This window comes from Gobio gobio (assembly GCF_949357685.1).
Source record: "Gobio gobio genome assembly, chromosome: 5".
Lineage (NCBI taxonomy): Eukaryota > Metazoa > Chordata > Actinopteri > Cypriniformes > Gobionidae > Gobio > Gobio gobio.
In genome coordinates this window covers 26,213,037-26,230,309 of record NC_137101.1, presented here as the reverse complement: position 1 = coordinate 26,230,309, position 17,273 = coordinate 26,213,037, and the positions used below count along the sequence as shown (strand labels likewise).

At 38.2% G+C, this 17,273-nt stretch overlaps 3 protein-coding genes across 6 annotated transcripts in view; 2 read left to right on the top strand and 1 right to left on the bottom strand.

Moving 5' to 3' along the window:
- Positions 1-10,577, bottom strand: part of vezt (vezatin, adherens junctions transmembrane protein) — a 28,841-nt gene extending 18,264 nt beyond the window's left edge. For 2 of the 4 annotated variants that reach the window (XM_079817186.1, XM_079817188.1), the window contains exons 1-3: positions 10,409-10,577; positions 5,538-5,675; positions 852-941 (exon numbers count right to left, since the gene is read on the bottom strand). In XM_079817186.1, coding sequence (XP_079673312.1) covers positions 852-941; positions 5,538-5,675; positions 10,409-10,444 — 264 coding nt within the window. In that variant the 5' untranslated portion in view covers positions 10,445-10,577. Of the gene's footprint in view, positions 1-851; positions 942-5,537; positions 5,676-8,017; positions 8,269-10,408 lie in introns of those variants that run through there. The other 2 variants (XM_079817185.1, XM_079817187.1) reach the window with 1 other exon arrangement.
- Positions 1-17,273, top strand: part of taf3 (TAF3 RNA polymerase II, TATA box binding protein (TBP)-associated facto) — a 996,662-nt gene that overhangs the window by 338,401 nt on the left and 640,988 nt on the right. The gene's annotated exons all lie outside the window — the stretch shown is intronic.
- fgd6 (FYVE, RhoGEF and PH domain containing 6) overlaps positions 12,099-17,273 on the top strand; it is a 32,460-nt gene continuing 27,285 nt past the window's right edge. The window contains exons 1-2 of the mRNA XM_079817181.1: positions 12,099-12,351; positions 14,212-16,240. Of these exons, the coding sequence (XP_079673307.1) occupies positions 12,342-12,351; positions 14,212-16,240 (2,039 nt within the window). The 5' untranslated portion in view covers positions 12,099-12,341. The remainder of the gene's footprint in view (positions 12,352-14,211; positions 16,241-17,273) is intronic.

Here is a 17,273-nt window from a genome sequence, read left to right as displayed (position 1 = left end):
GAATCATTTAAAACCTAATTTGAAAAAATGGTAACTAAAAATACATTCATTTTTAATTCACTTTGCGGTTATACAGGAATCAGCTGTAATTGTAAATCTTTATTAGTCATTTATAAATGTTTGAAAACTAATTAAAAATAGATGACTAAATCTATATTTAAACATCTGCCAATTGCTTTTATTTTATTATTTTCATTTTCCATCAACTAAAAAAAACCCAGTAATTTTCTTGTATTTATTTATTTTTATTTCAAAGGGAAACAATTTTTACAATAAAACAAAAACATCAATGTCAAATACAAAGACAGCATCATTCACAACCAATCATGTATGCCATTGGTCATGGAAATAAAACTAAATAGTTCATTTTCAAATATATATTTAGCAAAAATAAGGAATTACCACCCACCACCAAAGCATTTTGTTTGTCTTAAGGTAAGATGATTTTACTTATGAAAACAGACTATTTATAATAAGTCACTGTAGAGTATGTATTTTAGGTTTGGGAGTGGCCTATTTGGACTAGATTTTTGGATAGTTTAATTGGTTAGTGAGCTGGGTTTGAGCTCATTTTGATTGGTCAACAACAGGCTGATTTTGTTACACAGATCCGACAAGCTCTGACTCAAGAGCTAGTGATACAATGAAGTATATTTTACTACATAAACAACTATTTTCCCTCCAATATTTATGTGATATTTATGCATATTTTACAAATGACTGAAATCCAGGTAACGTTACACACTGTCAAAACGCTGCAAAAGGCATGAGATAACGGAGACAATCGTAGTCCTGTTACTCTGCGACACTACTAAAGGAAAGACAGGGTGTAAGTTGAGCTTCATTCTCACCAGCTGCTGCTCCTGCCAACGGGTGGCGCTGTCTCGATGCAGAGGACTCAGACTGCGCAGAGCATCAACCAGCCTCCAAACACCACTCATCTGCAAAAAAACACACAGATAAATGCATACAGCACTACATTTCTGAAGAAAACCAATGTAACCTTATTGCTAAAGACTTCATAAGCGTTAATATGTAACATTATGTTATATGTTAATGAGCAAATGGTTGTGATGTCATAGAAATGACCATTTTCAAATTCTTTGGATGGATGGGAGAGAAAGCTTTGTGTTGTCAAGAATGCGTTCACAGAACATAAAACTCTTTTATAAAAAAAAAGAATACTATGTTAGATTGCACTAAATTTTTTTTGTCTAATGAAATGCTCCGTTTCATCATTTATCACTGTGACAATAATATAATAAAACACACACAAACACACATTATATATATATATATATATACACCGATCAGGTATAACATTATGATCACAGTCCTAATATTGTGTTTGCCCCGCTTTTGCTGCCCAAACAGCCCTAACCTGTTGAGGCATGGGCTCCACTAGACCCCTGAAGGTGTGCTGTGGTATCTGGCACCAAGATGTTAGCAGCAGATCCTTTAAGTCCTGTAAGTTGTGAGGTGGAGCCTCCATGGATCGGACTTGTTTGTTCAGCGCATTCCACAGATGCTTGATTGGATTGAGATCTGAGGAATTTGAAGGCCAAGTCAACACACCTCAAACTCATTGTTGTGCTCCTCAAACCATTCCTGAACCACGTTTGCTTTGTGCCAGGGCGCATTATCCTGCTGAAAGAGGCCACAGCCACCAGGGAATACCGTTTCCATGAAACGGTACATGGTTTGCGACAATGCTTAGGTAGGTGTTACTTGTCAAAGTAACATCCACATAGAGACAGAGCGTATTTAGGCCACGCCCACACCGGGGGGGAAACAATCCAACGCTCTCCATTGACTTTGCATTGCGTGAGGCTGCATCCTTGTCATTTCGGACTTATAAAAAAAAAAAAAACAGAACAATGTCTAAAAGCTGATATGTGACAAAGTGTACAGCAAACAAGCTAAAAAACACAGAAATAAGTTTTTATATGCTGTCGACCCAAATAAAACGAGAGTTTAAGGAGACAAAAGTGGTTAAAGGCAGTAAAACGTGACGCTTCAGCAGGAAGAATGGGTACATTTTGGGATCCTGACACTCAGTATGCCTCAGTATACCTATGTGTGCAGTAAATATGTTGTCACTGTTAAGTCAAATATACAAATGTCAGTTTTATATATGATATTTCCTGTTGCTGATTACGTTCCCCTCTAGTAGGTGTACTTCTCAGTGTAATATAACGTGTCTCAATGGCCTGTATCCACTTTTTTGTCCTTAAACGCTCGTTTTTTTGGTCAATAGCTTATAAAAACGTCTGGGTTTTTGGTTGTGGATTTTGCGTAGCTTGTTTGCTGTACACTTTGTCACATATCCGCTTTTAGACATTGTTCTGTTTTTTGTTGTAAGTCCGAAATGTCAAGGATGCCGCTTCACGCAATGCAAAGTCAATGGAGAGCGTTCGATTGTTTTCCCCCCCGGTGGGCGTGGTCTTCAGATTATGACGCGTGTCGCTCTGTCTCTATGGATAGCAGGACCCAAGGTTCCAAGCAGAACATTGCCCAAAGCATCACACTGCCTCTGCCGGCTTGCCTTCTTCCCATTGTGCATCCTGGTGCCATGTGTTCCCCAGGTAATTGACGCATTCGGCCATCCACGTGATGTAAAAGAAAACGTGATTTCTCAGACCAGGCCACCTTCTTCCATTTCTCCGTGGTCCAGTTCTGATGCTCACGTGCCCACAGTTGGCGCTTTCGGCGGTGGACAGGGGTCAGCATGGGCACCCTGACTGGTCTGCGGCTATGCAGCCAAACTGTGATGCACAAACTGTGTATTCTGACACCTTTCTATCAGAACCAGCATTCACTTGAGCAATTTGAGCCAAAGTAGCTTGTCTGTTTGATCGGACCACACGGGTCAGCCTTCGCTCCCCTCGTGCATCAATGAGCCTTGGCCGCACATGACCCTGTCACCGGTTCACCACTGTTCCTTCCTTTGACCACTTTTGATAGATACTGACCACTGCAGACCGGGAACACCACACTCGCTCAGATCCTTACGCTTGCCCATTTTTCTTGCTTCTAACACATCAACTTTGAGGACAAAATGTTCACTTGCTGCCTAATATATCCCACCCACGAACAGGTGCCGTGATGAAGAGATAATCAGTGCTATTCACTTCATCTGTCAGTGGTCATAATATTATGCCTGATCAGTGTATATACTGTATTTTAAATCATATAAATGGAACCTTATTGAGCATAAGTGACTCATATTTAGATTTATTAAAAATCCGATGCTGGTATGTTTATCATTTCCTGCTGAGTAACATTCCACAGACTGACTATTGATTCCTGTCTGGGTCATGATCAAACAAACCACATGTCTGGGGTTTTTCATTATTATAGCCTACATACTAAACATCTCCTTGTATATTTGAAACAAAGACAGATTTTTTAAATGAACTTTAGACTTGATATCATAAAATCTCAGAACAAGCATGTAGTTTTGGGAAATACTGGTCATTCACGCTCACACTGAGGGGTTTTCACTGTTTTGTCTTCTTTTCTTTCTTCATGTCTTTAGTATTCCACTGCTGTAAGACTCGCATTCTAGATGCTTTGAGTGTGTGTCAGACAACAGAAGAATAGAACGAGACTCTCTGTGTGTGTGTGTGTGTGTGTGTGTGTGTGTGTGTGTGTGTGTGTGTGTGTGTGTGTGTGTGAGTGACGTAGCAGACTGGGAACACAAACCGGGACAGCCTGAACTGTGTAAACTTAAGACAATATGATGCGCTCTGTGAACTTTCCAAACAAATTCTAAAATAAGGTGTTTATGCGCGCACAGACACAATATTTTATTCTGCCAAAGGAATGAGATTTGTTCACACACATTGACATTGAGTGGAACTATCACATTCACAAACAAGACTGGACAATTCTTCAGTCATTCATCACTTCCCGTTCCTGAGGTGACCGTGTGACCGGCCTTCAACGTTTCACACAGATGGCTGTTGTGACAGGATCCAATTGTAACACTTTTTTTTTTTTCTAAATCAAAAATAATGACAGTTATTCATGCTTAGTTAAGTTATTTATCTAACTGAGACAAGGGAGTGTGTATGTTTCACTTTCTAAAAACAACAAAAAATATATATATGTATTTTGAGGTATTACAATTATTTTTTATATACATATTTCAATATTACTTCTCCTGACTAAATATTTGATGTCTTTGACTGCAAATTATTTTTTTTAGTTTTTAGTATTAGTTTTTTTCTCTAGGATGCTGGTTAAAAGTGAATATGAAAGAAAGACAGGTGCAAGTGTACCACTATTTGTAAATAAAATGTATAAAATAATTGACATTTTGAATCTTTAAATAGTAAGCATTTAAATTATTTATAGATGAAAACCACACCACAACTATAACGATAATGGCACAGAGGAACAATATCGTTTAAATCCCTTACACAGCAATTTTTTCAGGGGATGAATGATAAAAACATTGACAGCCAATCAGAAACCACCCTGCTTTAAAGAGCTTGAGTATTTAAAGCGGCAGACAACTAAACTGCAGCGTGCTTATAATAAACAGAATATCATCTGCTGATGTGGATGCTAATATAGTTATCATTATAGTTATTGTTCTTGGCCTTGAGACTTTTGCTTTAAAAAATACATTATTCCAGACAGCTACAAGAATTTGGTGAAACATATATGACTTTTAAATTGAATAAAATGATCTAATCTTTATCATTATGTATATTAATGTTATTGACTTACAAGGACATTTTGGAACATATAAATGTTTCTTATGCCAAAAGATGACAATTACATTTGTAGTAGTCTGGGTTATGAATGAAAATTAACAACAACAAATAAATACATTGTATGATAAATTTAACTGCATATTTTATTAAATACTGTATGCATGGTTTTCTTAAATTGCCTGTCAACTTTCAGGGAGTGTCAAAGTTCACCTAAAAAATGTAAATGATGTCATAATTTACTCAATTTTGAACCTGTATGACTTCAGAATGTCTTCAGAGTCAGTGAGAAAAAAAAAAATAGAAACATCACAAAAGCCTTATAAATGTAGTTTTATAACTATTCAAAGTCTTCAGAAGCTATACAATAACTTTGCGAAAGATGCAAACTGAAATCGCTATTAAATTATATTGTTTGCACTTTTTGTCCCCATCCGCTTTCATTTGACGGAAAAGAGCAGGGTGAACATTCTGCTAAACAACTTCTTTAGTGTTCCACAGAACATAAAGTCAACACGAGCTGGAACATTATAAATAAAATCATTGTTATTATTTATTGGATACAGAATATTCATTATTGGATGAGTCTGCTTCTAATTTGATCTTTTATTGTGCGTTTCAAAAGCTGTGTGGGTTACGAAACAGTATTCAGATTAGCATCTAATCCATTTGTTTGTTCAAGCAACACAGCTCAAGTTTAGAAAAAAAAAGTGCATTTTTCCAATTTGATTTAACACTACACAGACGAGGGTCCTTAGAGATTGTAGTTTGCTACTGTACGGTTTGCATATTGGAAAGGTAAGTGCTGATACTCACTCTGTGGGACGGGAGGATATCCTGAGGAAACTGTGCCTCCTCTCCACCAGCGCTTGGCTCCTCCTCCTGAGAAACGGGAGAACATGCCTCAAAATCTGTGTGTCCTAGATCCTGCAAGTACTGGAACAGCGGAGAGTTCTGGAGGGGTGAGAGAGACACAACTCTAAATGACAAACGAGGATGTCCAAGATGACGAAAAGGAAGACTCTTCTTTACTTTGGTTTCTGAAAAACCTGAAGAATTTTTCAACAAATGTTCAAACAAGTAAAAAGTAACATTTTCATTACATCCCTGAATGTGAATGTACACATCCCAAATATTTTAAACATTTAATGGTGAAAAGCTGTTTTTGAATCATGAATATGAGGTTTTATTGGGGTTATTCTATTTGACTGCCTGAACTAACCTTGGCATGTCATAAAATGTACGATAATATGACTTTATTGACCTAATATTTATTGAAATAAAATATTTATTACCGGGGTCTTCTCAGTGATATAATGTTCTGTTATGGCTTTCTTGTCACATGTTGACAGAATGGCTTTCTGAATGTTGGCTGTAAGTTAAAGGCACAATATGTAATTTTCGCCGCTAGAGGTCGCTTCAAACAAACGATTCTAAACAAAGGTGTATCTTGATGACTTGATTTTGCAGAACCATGGGAGTTGTAGTCTTGACTCTTCACCTCTACAGCCGGTGGAAAAGAATCCGATGGGATTCGGGCAGAAATCATATTCATGGATGAGTTAATATATTAAAGATTTATTAATCTGTAGTATGAAGCAGGGTGGGGCTGAAAGCCTTTGGAGCGGAACGAGGACATTGGAGCGATTGCTGATGAGAGACAAGCGCGACACACGGCTCGAGAGCAGCGGGGCTTTTATTATGCCGCAGATGAACGCTTCTGCTTCTTCCGCTCATGCATATGTGGGGTAAAGCAGGGCTGTTTTATCATACTGGATACATATGAGTGTGTTGAATGTTACGTTATAATGCTACTCTGTGCGTTCGCTCGGCGGCTACTATGAGACATTTGTTGCACACTGCAGTAAGCTAGATCGATATTAGGCATGGCAAAACATGGTACTCGCGGTAAATCAAGAAAACGATATTTACAAAAATAAGACTTAGTGTGTTGAGCTGTATAACAATGGTTACTTTTCTGTCGTTTAATGTATCCAAACAGTTGCTCACCTTTCAGGAAATCGAGGGTAACGCGGGTATGATGTCATTGATAGGCAACGCACGGACACGGTCGGTCCGTGTCCTGGTTAAAATAGCTTATTTCTCTGGATTATTTCTCTTATTTCTCAAAATATATAACATTGTTCTAGTGTTTACTGGATATTTTAATCCAAAAAAATTTACATATTGTGCCTTTAACAGACTGACTTTCCCAACAAAATGTTTTTCTAGTATTAACAATCTTTAATCAAACAAAACAAATAAAAATAAAATGGTAAAACTTGTTCAACTCTAAGTATTCTTATGAAATAATAATAAGTTATGCCAAAATAAAGAATAATTTGAATTTCAGCACTTTTTCTTCTGTGAAATCTCACGACAGTTACACCACATACATACATGTATACGTTATCAGAAATTTTTTAATTCTTTGCATGTTGGTTATTGCACACAAACTTTGATTTGACAACAGTTTTCCATATTTTAATAATATTTTAACCTAAAAATGTTCCATTACTTTTTAAAAAGATGAATTTCTGCCTTTTTCCATGAGCACAGGACAGTTATACCACCCTGACATTTTGACAAAAGATATCATCATCATATGAAATCAAAATGGACAGTTCTTTTTTTTAATGGAATATTGCATTATTTATTATAAATAATTTATCTATGGACAGTTTTTTAATTCATGTGCCTTCATAATATTAAATCAAAATAACTTCCCCCTCCCTCTTGCAGATAAATCTCTTCTCTGATGACGTGTTTACTGGCGAGAGGGCGGGGCAACCTGTCACTCACATGACATCACAGCAATAACAAACCACAACCATCCAATAATTTTCAGATGGAAAAAATTAAGTCCCGCCCTACATTTATTTCTTGTTCGAGAAGCAGTTTTACTCGGTTATACATCATAATAGGGAGGAAAAGACTATCGCAACTTTCCTTTCATGCTGACAACAATAGATTTGCTGTTCTGTAATAAAATGTAAAATTAATTTCACTTTTTTTTTGTCACGTCATTGACCCACATACAAATTAACATTTCAGCAATGGTATTCAGTTCACATATGTCGTCCAGAGCAGCAGCATTACTTCATGAGGAAGAAATACCACACAGAAGAAACAATTTGATGAGCAAATAAGTGAAAATGATACAAAGGAAGGGAGGAGAGAGAAAGAAAGAAAGAGGAGTCATGATTCAGATATCTCTCTCAGGAAGTTAAGGGTTGTGCTCTCTCAGATGAGAAACACCAGAAACAACATCCTTTCCTGCCTTTTTCCTCGCTTACCTCTCGCACATCCCTCGCTCTATTAGATCTTCTCAAACGCAACATCGCTCGACGAAGGTTGTAGATCCGAGACTCTCACAGGTCCCAATTCCCAACCAGAGATCCGGAATCACTGGCTCATTTCCACTGCTTACCATTGCCACTGGATTTGAGTTGCTAAAGAGGTTTAAAATTCTCATATTCTTATTATGGTCAAATCCTGCCACCCGTCACGAACTTTGGATCTTTTTGCTCTAAAGCTCATTTGCAGTGAGACGAATCGGTTGGCGGGTGTTTATTGATGTGAGAGAGCAGCTAAACTGGCCTGAGGCGGAAGACCTGATTTTAGGTCACCAAATGAGAGCAAACGGAATCAGACTGTTTTTGTTTTGAAGTCTGGATAGTATTTGACAATATACAACAGATACAATGTTTTAAAAGCATAACCCAAATCTGACCAGCACAACATATGCCAAAAACTGCCTAAAATACACAAAACAGGAGGATTTCCACTACTTCTGACCAATAAACTTCCACAGCTTTTCCCAGTCGTTCACATGTGTTTTAATACATGCAGACATTTCTTCTTGATGAAATAAAAAAATTACATTCACTATTGAAATTCTCATTAAGATTTTGTTTCCAATACATTTTCTGCTTATAAAGTATTTTTTTCCCCCTAGAGAATGATGCAGAAAGTAATTTGAATCGAAATGACGCTCAAAATAAAATAAATAAACTACATTAAACAAATATATTTTGTGGTGTTTAAGTTTCAAAAATATTTGCTCTGTCAAGGAGTCAGTTTATTTTGTCAATAAAAATAATTTTTTGCTTTGTTTAAAAAAACATGTTGATATTGTTTGCATCAAAATTAAACTTTCTTTCTTCTTTGACATATTAAAAGTTATTAAAAAAATATTTTAATGTAAAAATGTAATAATTTTCAGCAGGTTTGAAAGGATGACAGCAAAATTTTACTCTTTCTTGAAAAAAGTCCAAGAAGTCATGAGGACAAAATAATGTCATTCATAATTTAACACTATATGAAAATACGTGTCTAACAATTAATATAAATCTCTCTCATGCTATTAGAATATTATTAAATGTTTTTATTTTTATGTCACATCATAGGACACATTTATGGTACACAAAAAAAACAGTGAAAGAATTGACAAAGTAGAGACGCCTTATATTTTCTAAAACACATTATATATATATACACACACATATATTTTTCTTTTAAAAGGCATTTTTAATGTCAACTCCATTATATATATATATATTTTTTTTCAATTAATAATGAATAAATATAGTGTACAACAGGTGATCATTTTATTTCAGCATTTTTGTCTACATCTTATTTGCAATTGTGTATGCATTTGCATTATATCAGGCTGGCTAACCTGCTCTATATATCAATATTGGCTGATGAAAAACCATATTTGTCATCTAAAAATGTGCTCTTCATTGAAATCTTTCAAGTATTTTTTAATGGGTAAAACATAACTGTAAGTAGTTGTTCCAGGAAAAAAACTAATAGTTACAGTCTTACTCCATAATTTTTCCTTGCGACTGATTTTCTCTACTATAATTAATTATAACCATTGCCACAGATTAAATGAACATAGGTCTAATCTAGATCAATGCATATGACAGCATGGTTTCCCTGGTGATGTTGATCTGACATCCCGACTCTTGACTCCTATAGGCGGAGCAGGGCAACACACATGCTTTGATGCGTTTAATTCAATTGAAAGAGAATAAAATAAAACAGACCACAGAGACAGACAAACAGAAACTGTCTACATTTACACTCTGGCTGTGTCTCAAAACCTAGTAAGGTACCTATCTAAACCGTGTATTTTGGACATCTAATCTCAAAACACCTACATAGAGAGTACCAAAACCTAATGAGCTACCGGCATAAAACGCATTTTGGGGGCATTTTAGTCACACAAACTAATTGGCTGCCTTTCTAGACAGCATTACTGGACAATATCTAAAACCTTATAGAACTGCCAACCTAGATAATATTTTTAGGCGTCATAAGGTATCAAAATCTAGTGACCTGCCTACCTAGACAACATTGCAACCTAGTGCTTGACGCGCCTATGATGCTGCCCAGAAATGCTATCTAAAGTAGTCAGCTCACAATGTTTTACAGTCTCTGACCCTGTTCATACTAGATTTACGTCTCCTAACACGTTGTATATTGTGTGAAAAAAGGAGGCAGACATACTTTGCAATGCGGTTTACATTTAATTAAACCCAAAGTGCTTAATAAGCAGCTCCAAGTCATTGTAGAGGTGCATAGGGAGGAGTGTTTTACGTGCTAAGTGCAGGCTGCTAACTGCACATCTATCACAGATATTTGAGCAGCTGTTGTGTGTGTCTGGACCAGAGACTTACCTCGAACACAACTTCTTCATCAAAATCCTCAGTCATAGCTCTCCGCCATATATGTTCATCAGTTGCGCATGCTGGGATGGTAGTCGATATGAATTACAGGAGAGAACTGTGTAGCTTCTGCTGAATGCGCAGAGACACGCCATGACTTGAACTACAATTCCCATGATTCATAGCTCTTCTTCTTCTTCTATTTGACGGCGGTTCGCAAAATATGTAGGTCTACATACCGACAGCTACTGGGCTGTTGGTCATGATTTACTTCGTTGTTTAAAAAGGATAGTTCACCCAAACATGAAAATGTTATCATTTACTCACCCATAGTTGTTCCAAAACTGTATGAGTTTCTTTGTTCTCCTGAACAAAAAAGATATTATGAAGAATATATGTAACCAGTTGATGGTGGCCATAGACTTCCATAGTATGGGAAAAAAATACTATGGAAGTCAATGGCTACCGTCAACTGTTTGGTTACCAACATTCTACAAAATATCTTCTTTTGTGTTCAACAGAAGAAAGAAACTCATACAGGTTTGGAGCAACTTGAGGGTGAGTAAATGATGACAGAATATTTATTTTTGGGTGAACTATCCCTATAAGAACATGATTTTACAACATTAATTGTTACTTCCAGACCAGTATGAGGAAAATATTATTAGACAAAATGTAGTGGTTCAAAGACATTTCTCGAAAGCCCTTATATTTTAATTAATAATTTCTTTTCTTTTTTTAGATTTTCTGAAAAACAATTTGCAATGCAATGCAACAATACAATGTATGTGTGATTACCATTTATTTATTTAGTTTTCTTTGTTTATTTAAATTTTATCTATACTATTTATGTGTGTGTATCGTTATACTGTACATTAGCGTTACAACATGTTATTAAATATACAGATTTTCCATTTTTAAAAAGTAATTTAAAAATAACCTGTTGTGCAGTCAGGAGTAATTAGAATACTATGTATATTATTATAAATATTATAAGATATTAAGTAGCCTACTGTGAATGCAGTTTGATGGATGTATAACCTACTAATTTCATGTTCATGAATAATAATACATTTTTGTATGTTTTAACTTTAACATGTCATATATCCTACTACATCTACTTTTTATTCTTGCCACAAACTGCATTAAGACCATCTTTCTATTCATAACTCTCAAGAAGTGGATGTTCGATTCGCAATAGAATTGTTCTTTGGAATCGGATCCTTTGAATGAATCTGTGAAACTGAATCGCACTATGCCTTGAAATCGGTTAATTTTAGAAATTAATATTAAGTATTAATGAGCTGCTGTAAATAAAAATGGTCACGTTGCTAAAACAGTTACCATAGTCGGTTGTTGTGGTTGTGAAATACGCATTTCCTTATTTGTAAGGAGCACTAGCATGAAATTATAATGTGGCCAATAATATGGAAGTCCAAACAATGTGTTTACGTCGGTTTTCGTGTATCGTAGAAACCATTATTTGTGTGGCATAATCAGACTGTGTGATAATTATGCCATATAAATAATCGTTTCTACGATGTTCGAAATCACATTTATGAAAACACATGTCACTGTTGATGAAATGAATAACTGAATCGGTTTGTTGTAAACATTCGTTCGGTTCATTGAACCAACTCGTTAAATGAATCGGATACTCCAACAGTTAGATCGCCTCTAGCGGCGGATAATGGAAGTTTTTATTGAACTCTTTGACTGGACTTCGCCGTTCCAGCTTTACAAAAGCGGTGGCAAAAACCATGGAAAGCATGGAACTCATTCCGACTCATTAGAAATACAAAGAGTCTGGAAGATCTTTTGAAGGTATCGAGCTGTCTTTCCCTCTTGGACTTACAATGGCTCCTGCTAGAAGAAAAGAGCTGAATCTGAAGGAACTGTGCTGAATGCAGCTCATTCATGGAGTAAAGAGAGTCGTTTGGGGATCATGAGTACAGGTTAGTTTCCTGGATGAATAAACACCAGCTACTTCTGTTCAACAAGCATTCTAGATAGGGAAGTCTGAAATGTTGGGCATTTGTGGTAACATGTTGCAATGTGTAACGGGTTCATTAGAATATTTCCAAGTGTTGCAACCGGTGGGACTTTAATGAAGTCGCAGCTTCAGTGCTCCTATTCTCTGTTAGAGGCTAATCTTGTGCTAACGGGACAAATTACCCAAAAGAAGCAATTCCTGGATGACGAGGGTAAGGAACGATGTTGTGGTTGTGATTTACTTTGGCATGTTTTTTTTTCACCGCACGTTATTCGCAAAAGCTGAAACCTGAATGGATATTCAGTATTATCCAGGTTTTTCCCCCTCATGCAGGCATATATATGGAAGCCGCACGGGATACTTTGATTTGACTTCAATCTTTTGTTTCAACTTTGCTTTATTTCCTTTCCCCGTTCGTTCGGTTATCACACTGATAACCATTTTGGGGCGAGTTTACTTTTTTCTTTGTTCGCTTCAATCGATATGGACACTGTTATGGAGGCTATAACCAGAGAGAATAAAGAAAAGTCCCGTGATTTTTCTTTCCACTGCTGTAAGGAACTCTACCGCAGAACATCCGCCTGATGACTCCGTCTCGCGTGCTGATGATGTGAAAGCTGGGACTCCAGCGCGAGCTCTATCTGTTCTCTGATCCGGAGCTCGAGCACGGGCCCGCAAGACGCTCCGAACTGAAGCACGAGCTCCGGATCAGAGAAAAGAATGAGCGGAGTAGGAGGAGGGCGCCTCCGGGATTAGTCTTGGATTGCTTCCCTTGGAATGGGAAGACCACATTTCCTCAAGAGAGCATCAACAAACTGCTTTTTTCCTCTCTCCTCCGAAAGCGCTAAGTGAATTCAGCGAAGTCAACACGAAGTCTTTTTCTAATTGTGACATTTAAGGAGAGGTCTGAAATCTAAATATTCAACTATAATAGAACACTTTTCTGTAGAAAACTTTTCTATAGTTACCATAGTTTCCTCCCGTTTTTATGGCCGTAACAAAGTGACACAAATGGTAGTAACTGCATTTTGTAGGAAATTGAAGTGTTTACCACACTGATACCCTTGAGATATTGAACAGAATATACCCTACACCTGCCATTCGTTTTTGAGCATAGCAACATTTCCACTTTTTTGTCTGTAACTGAATGATTCATAAAGAATATATTGTATAAACCAAAGATAAATATGAATGAAATCTATGTCATCACAGAAGTTAAAGATTCATTGTAAATATACACCTCCTTTGTAAAGTTTGCACAACAGTGTCCATATCTAATATTGTAAGATATATTAAGAGGACAGTTATAAATCGGGCAATATCAAAGCCATCCTTCTATAATTTCACCTGCAATTAAGTTCAACAACTTTACATTGGCTTGGGAGAAAATTACAAGTGTTAAAAAAGTAAATAATTTCTTGATACGTAAACTCTTATATTTTCATGTCTTTCATGCCGTTTTGATTTTCAAGAATCTGTGACATTTTTTTTGATAATGCACTATGATGGTCTAAACATAACGCTCAAGTATTTTGAAGCCACTGTTTTAAGAATGCTGTACAAGAATATGCTATTCAGCATTATTGAGACTGATAATGACACATATTGGACCTTCACTTACAGGATTTCACACAATCCTAAAAGCAAAGAATCCTATAAATCAAAACTAGTTTTGATGTGCACATGTATGCTGGTATTGGTTTCAAAGCTACGTTGACCTCAGTCGTGACCCATCATGTTCAGCTGTGTGTATGTGGTGTGCAAGTCTATTCATGGAATTCATATAGTCCCCCCTCTTCCTTCTCTGTGTGAGTTTATGTAGGAATGAAGAAACCACCGGTCGCCCCCAAACCCAAGCTGGTTCAGTCGCAGAAACCATCACCTCCCCCCATCGCCCCAAAACCAGAGATCCTGCTGCCGTCACCCTCACCCACTGCGCACAAGAGAGGAAAACCTGCTGTCGCCCCCAAACCATGCCTTCCTAAAGGCCCACAGAAACCTCTCCAGCCAAGACAAGATTCATGCAAGAACCAGCACCCCCCAGTCTCCAAAAATGGGGGTCCTGCTCTACTACCCTCACACCTGTCACATTACATTATACCACCATGTACTCAAGGTCATCACCTAGGTAACAGCAAATCAGAGGATTCTAAGGAAATATGTGGAACAGCAGAGGTAGGTGTTTTTAAAGAGGGCGACAGCCCAAAAGAACAGTTGTTTTACAATGACACATGGGAAAATGCTTCCCAATCTGAACGGGAACAAATGCATGCTCCCACAGACTCATTCCACACTTCCACAGAGGCACAGGAAGAAACAAACTCTTCCACAGTAGAAAAGGACCAGACAGGTACACAAATACAAATTTCTATCCAGATCCCAAGACACAGTCCTACAGAACCCCTACAGGAACGTTCTGCAGAGGAGAAACAAACCGGGAACTCCATTTTTGGCTCTTGCGTCAGTGACAATGTTGGTTACCCTGCACCTCCCAGCAAGCCACTCCCTGTACCCCATCCACGACGCCCTCGGAGGGCACTTCTTAGGCAGAATGTTGTGGAAATTGCACCTTCAGACACTCAAGCGGATATACCTACAGAGACTTCTGAACGCATTCAGACGGACAAATTACTAGAAAATCCCGAAAACACTTCACCCAGTCACGCCTACACTGACACACCTCTAAATTTATGTTCCCCTAATGAGAACATGGATAATACAGACACTGGCTCCTCAACCAACACTGATTCTTTGCACAAAGTAGACTCTTTTCACAGTGCACATACTGAAGACATGCTTCCTGATCTAGAATCCACCCATTATTCGGTTCCAACAAATGGTGTAACTCTAGCTTCCATGAGCACAGCTGCGGAGGAGGGGTCACAACCTCCAGCTCCGCCACCTCGACAGAAATCCCTCCCACAAATGGTTGATTCCTTGTGCAAGGCCTCAACGTCAGTGGACAACTTGCTTTTGCATTGCCACTCAGATCTTCAAGATTCCTTGGTTGGGAGTCAAGATGAGGAGGTACAAAGCGATGATGAAGATGAAGATGATGGAGCATATGGAGATTTTGCTCGATACCCATTAACTCGGAGTCTTCCTAAACAGATTAAGCTCAGCTGTGGCTCACAAGTTGCAGCTTTAAGCAAACCGTCTTTGGATGGCGAGAAAAGGTCGCCGAAAGTCATGCCTAAAAAGCCCCAACGAAACAGTCTTCCCGCATCTGTTGTATTGCGGAAGCAAAACACGTCTCCGCTAACGCACACCCCCCCTCCGCTTCCTAACTCCAGTCCTCCCGTATTCGGAGAACTCCCGGCACCTCCTCAGGAGAAACCTTCATGGCGAGTCGCCCTGCCGAGCATCCCTCTCTTCGGTAAAAACCAGCCGACTCGCAGTAACAGCCAACCACATGCTGGAGGTGTGGGAACTTTTTTCGTCAAACAGAGGGCAAAGTCGTTTTCCTCTGCAGATCTTCAGCGAGTGGACACTGGATCCGAATCTTCCGAGCCGTTGGTGCGGACCGATCAAACGCGGCGTAGCTTGCGGAAACTTCTAGAGTTGCGCGTGTGCGCGCGGTTGCTTCCGAAGTTGCTTCGCAGTGGACAGTCCCTGGATTGCACTCGTACTGATGCGGAATACGAGGATCATAAAGCCGCACCCACTACTCAGGTCACCCCTGGGGATGAGGATGAAGCTCAAGGTGACAGTGAGACTGACTGTGGGGTGGAATACGAGAACGTCCCATTATACGAGGAGATTCCAGAGTACATGAACCTGCCCTGGGTCTATTCCAACCAGGATGTAGACACAGGAGTGTATGAAGTGCAGGAACCATGTGAGGTGAACAGGTCAGTTTGTGCATGCATATATATGTATACACGAAGCCATCATTTATTTAAAGGACGTAATAATTAATCAACATATTTTGATGTTTAAGACCAATGGGTCAGTGTTTAGATGGTTTATTTGCTGATTGGGTGGTAAATGTAGTAAATCACTCGCATATGCAACTAAATCTGCACTCTGGGCAACTAAATAATGTCTATCACTAGCCATTGGCTAATAAATTCTTAGATTTTACTCGCCCGTGTGTGTGTTAGAGGCTTAGTATAAGTTTAGCATAGATATATCTTTACTCTCTGAACACTCTGACTGAGCACTTGAGAGTTTCGCTATGTCAAGTGATCTGTACTATTTTTAATTCAGCGCATTGGACCTGTATTTGACACACCGTAAACACTAGTGTGGAGGCGCACGACTCGCGACGCAACGTAGACGATAGTTGTATTTTCTAGTTCATTTGGAATTATTCAGCTTTTAAGAACAAGCAGAAGATATACCGGTTTCTCCAGTAGTGGGCAGAGCTAATGCGCAAACGGCAATCTCATTGGCTGGCGCGCTCATCTATTACCGTCCCTGTTTTGATTTGAGCAAATCAGTTTGAGCGAAGGCTGGCAACGTGATTAATATTTATGTACCCAGCATCTCATCAATCCTTAATGTTGTATATTGTTATTAGTAGTAAAATTAGTAGTAATATTATTATCCACTAGAATATCCAAAAGCATTCTTTCAGTTATACAGTGCAATGGCTTAAAGGGTTAGTTCACCCAAAAATAAAAATTCTGTCATTAATTACTTTCCCTCATGTCGTTCGACACCTGTCAGACCTCCGTTCATCTTCGGAACAGAAATTAATTTTAGTTGAAATCTGATGGCTCTGAAAGGCCTCCATTGGCACAATGGCACGGTTCACTCTCAAGACCCTTAAAAGGTACTAAAGACGTCGTTACAAAGTCCATCTCACTACAGTGGTTCTAAAATAACTTTATGAATCGGCGACAATAGTTTTTGTGCGCAAAAAAACCCTAAATAACGACT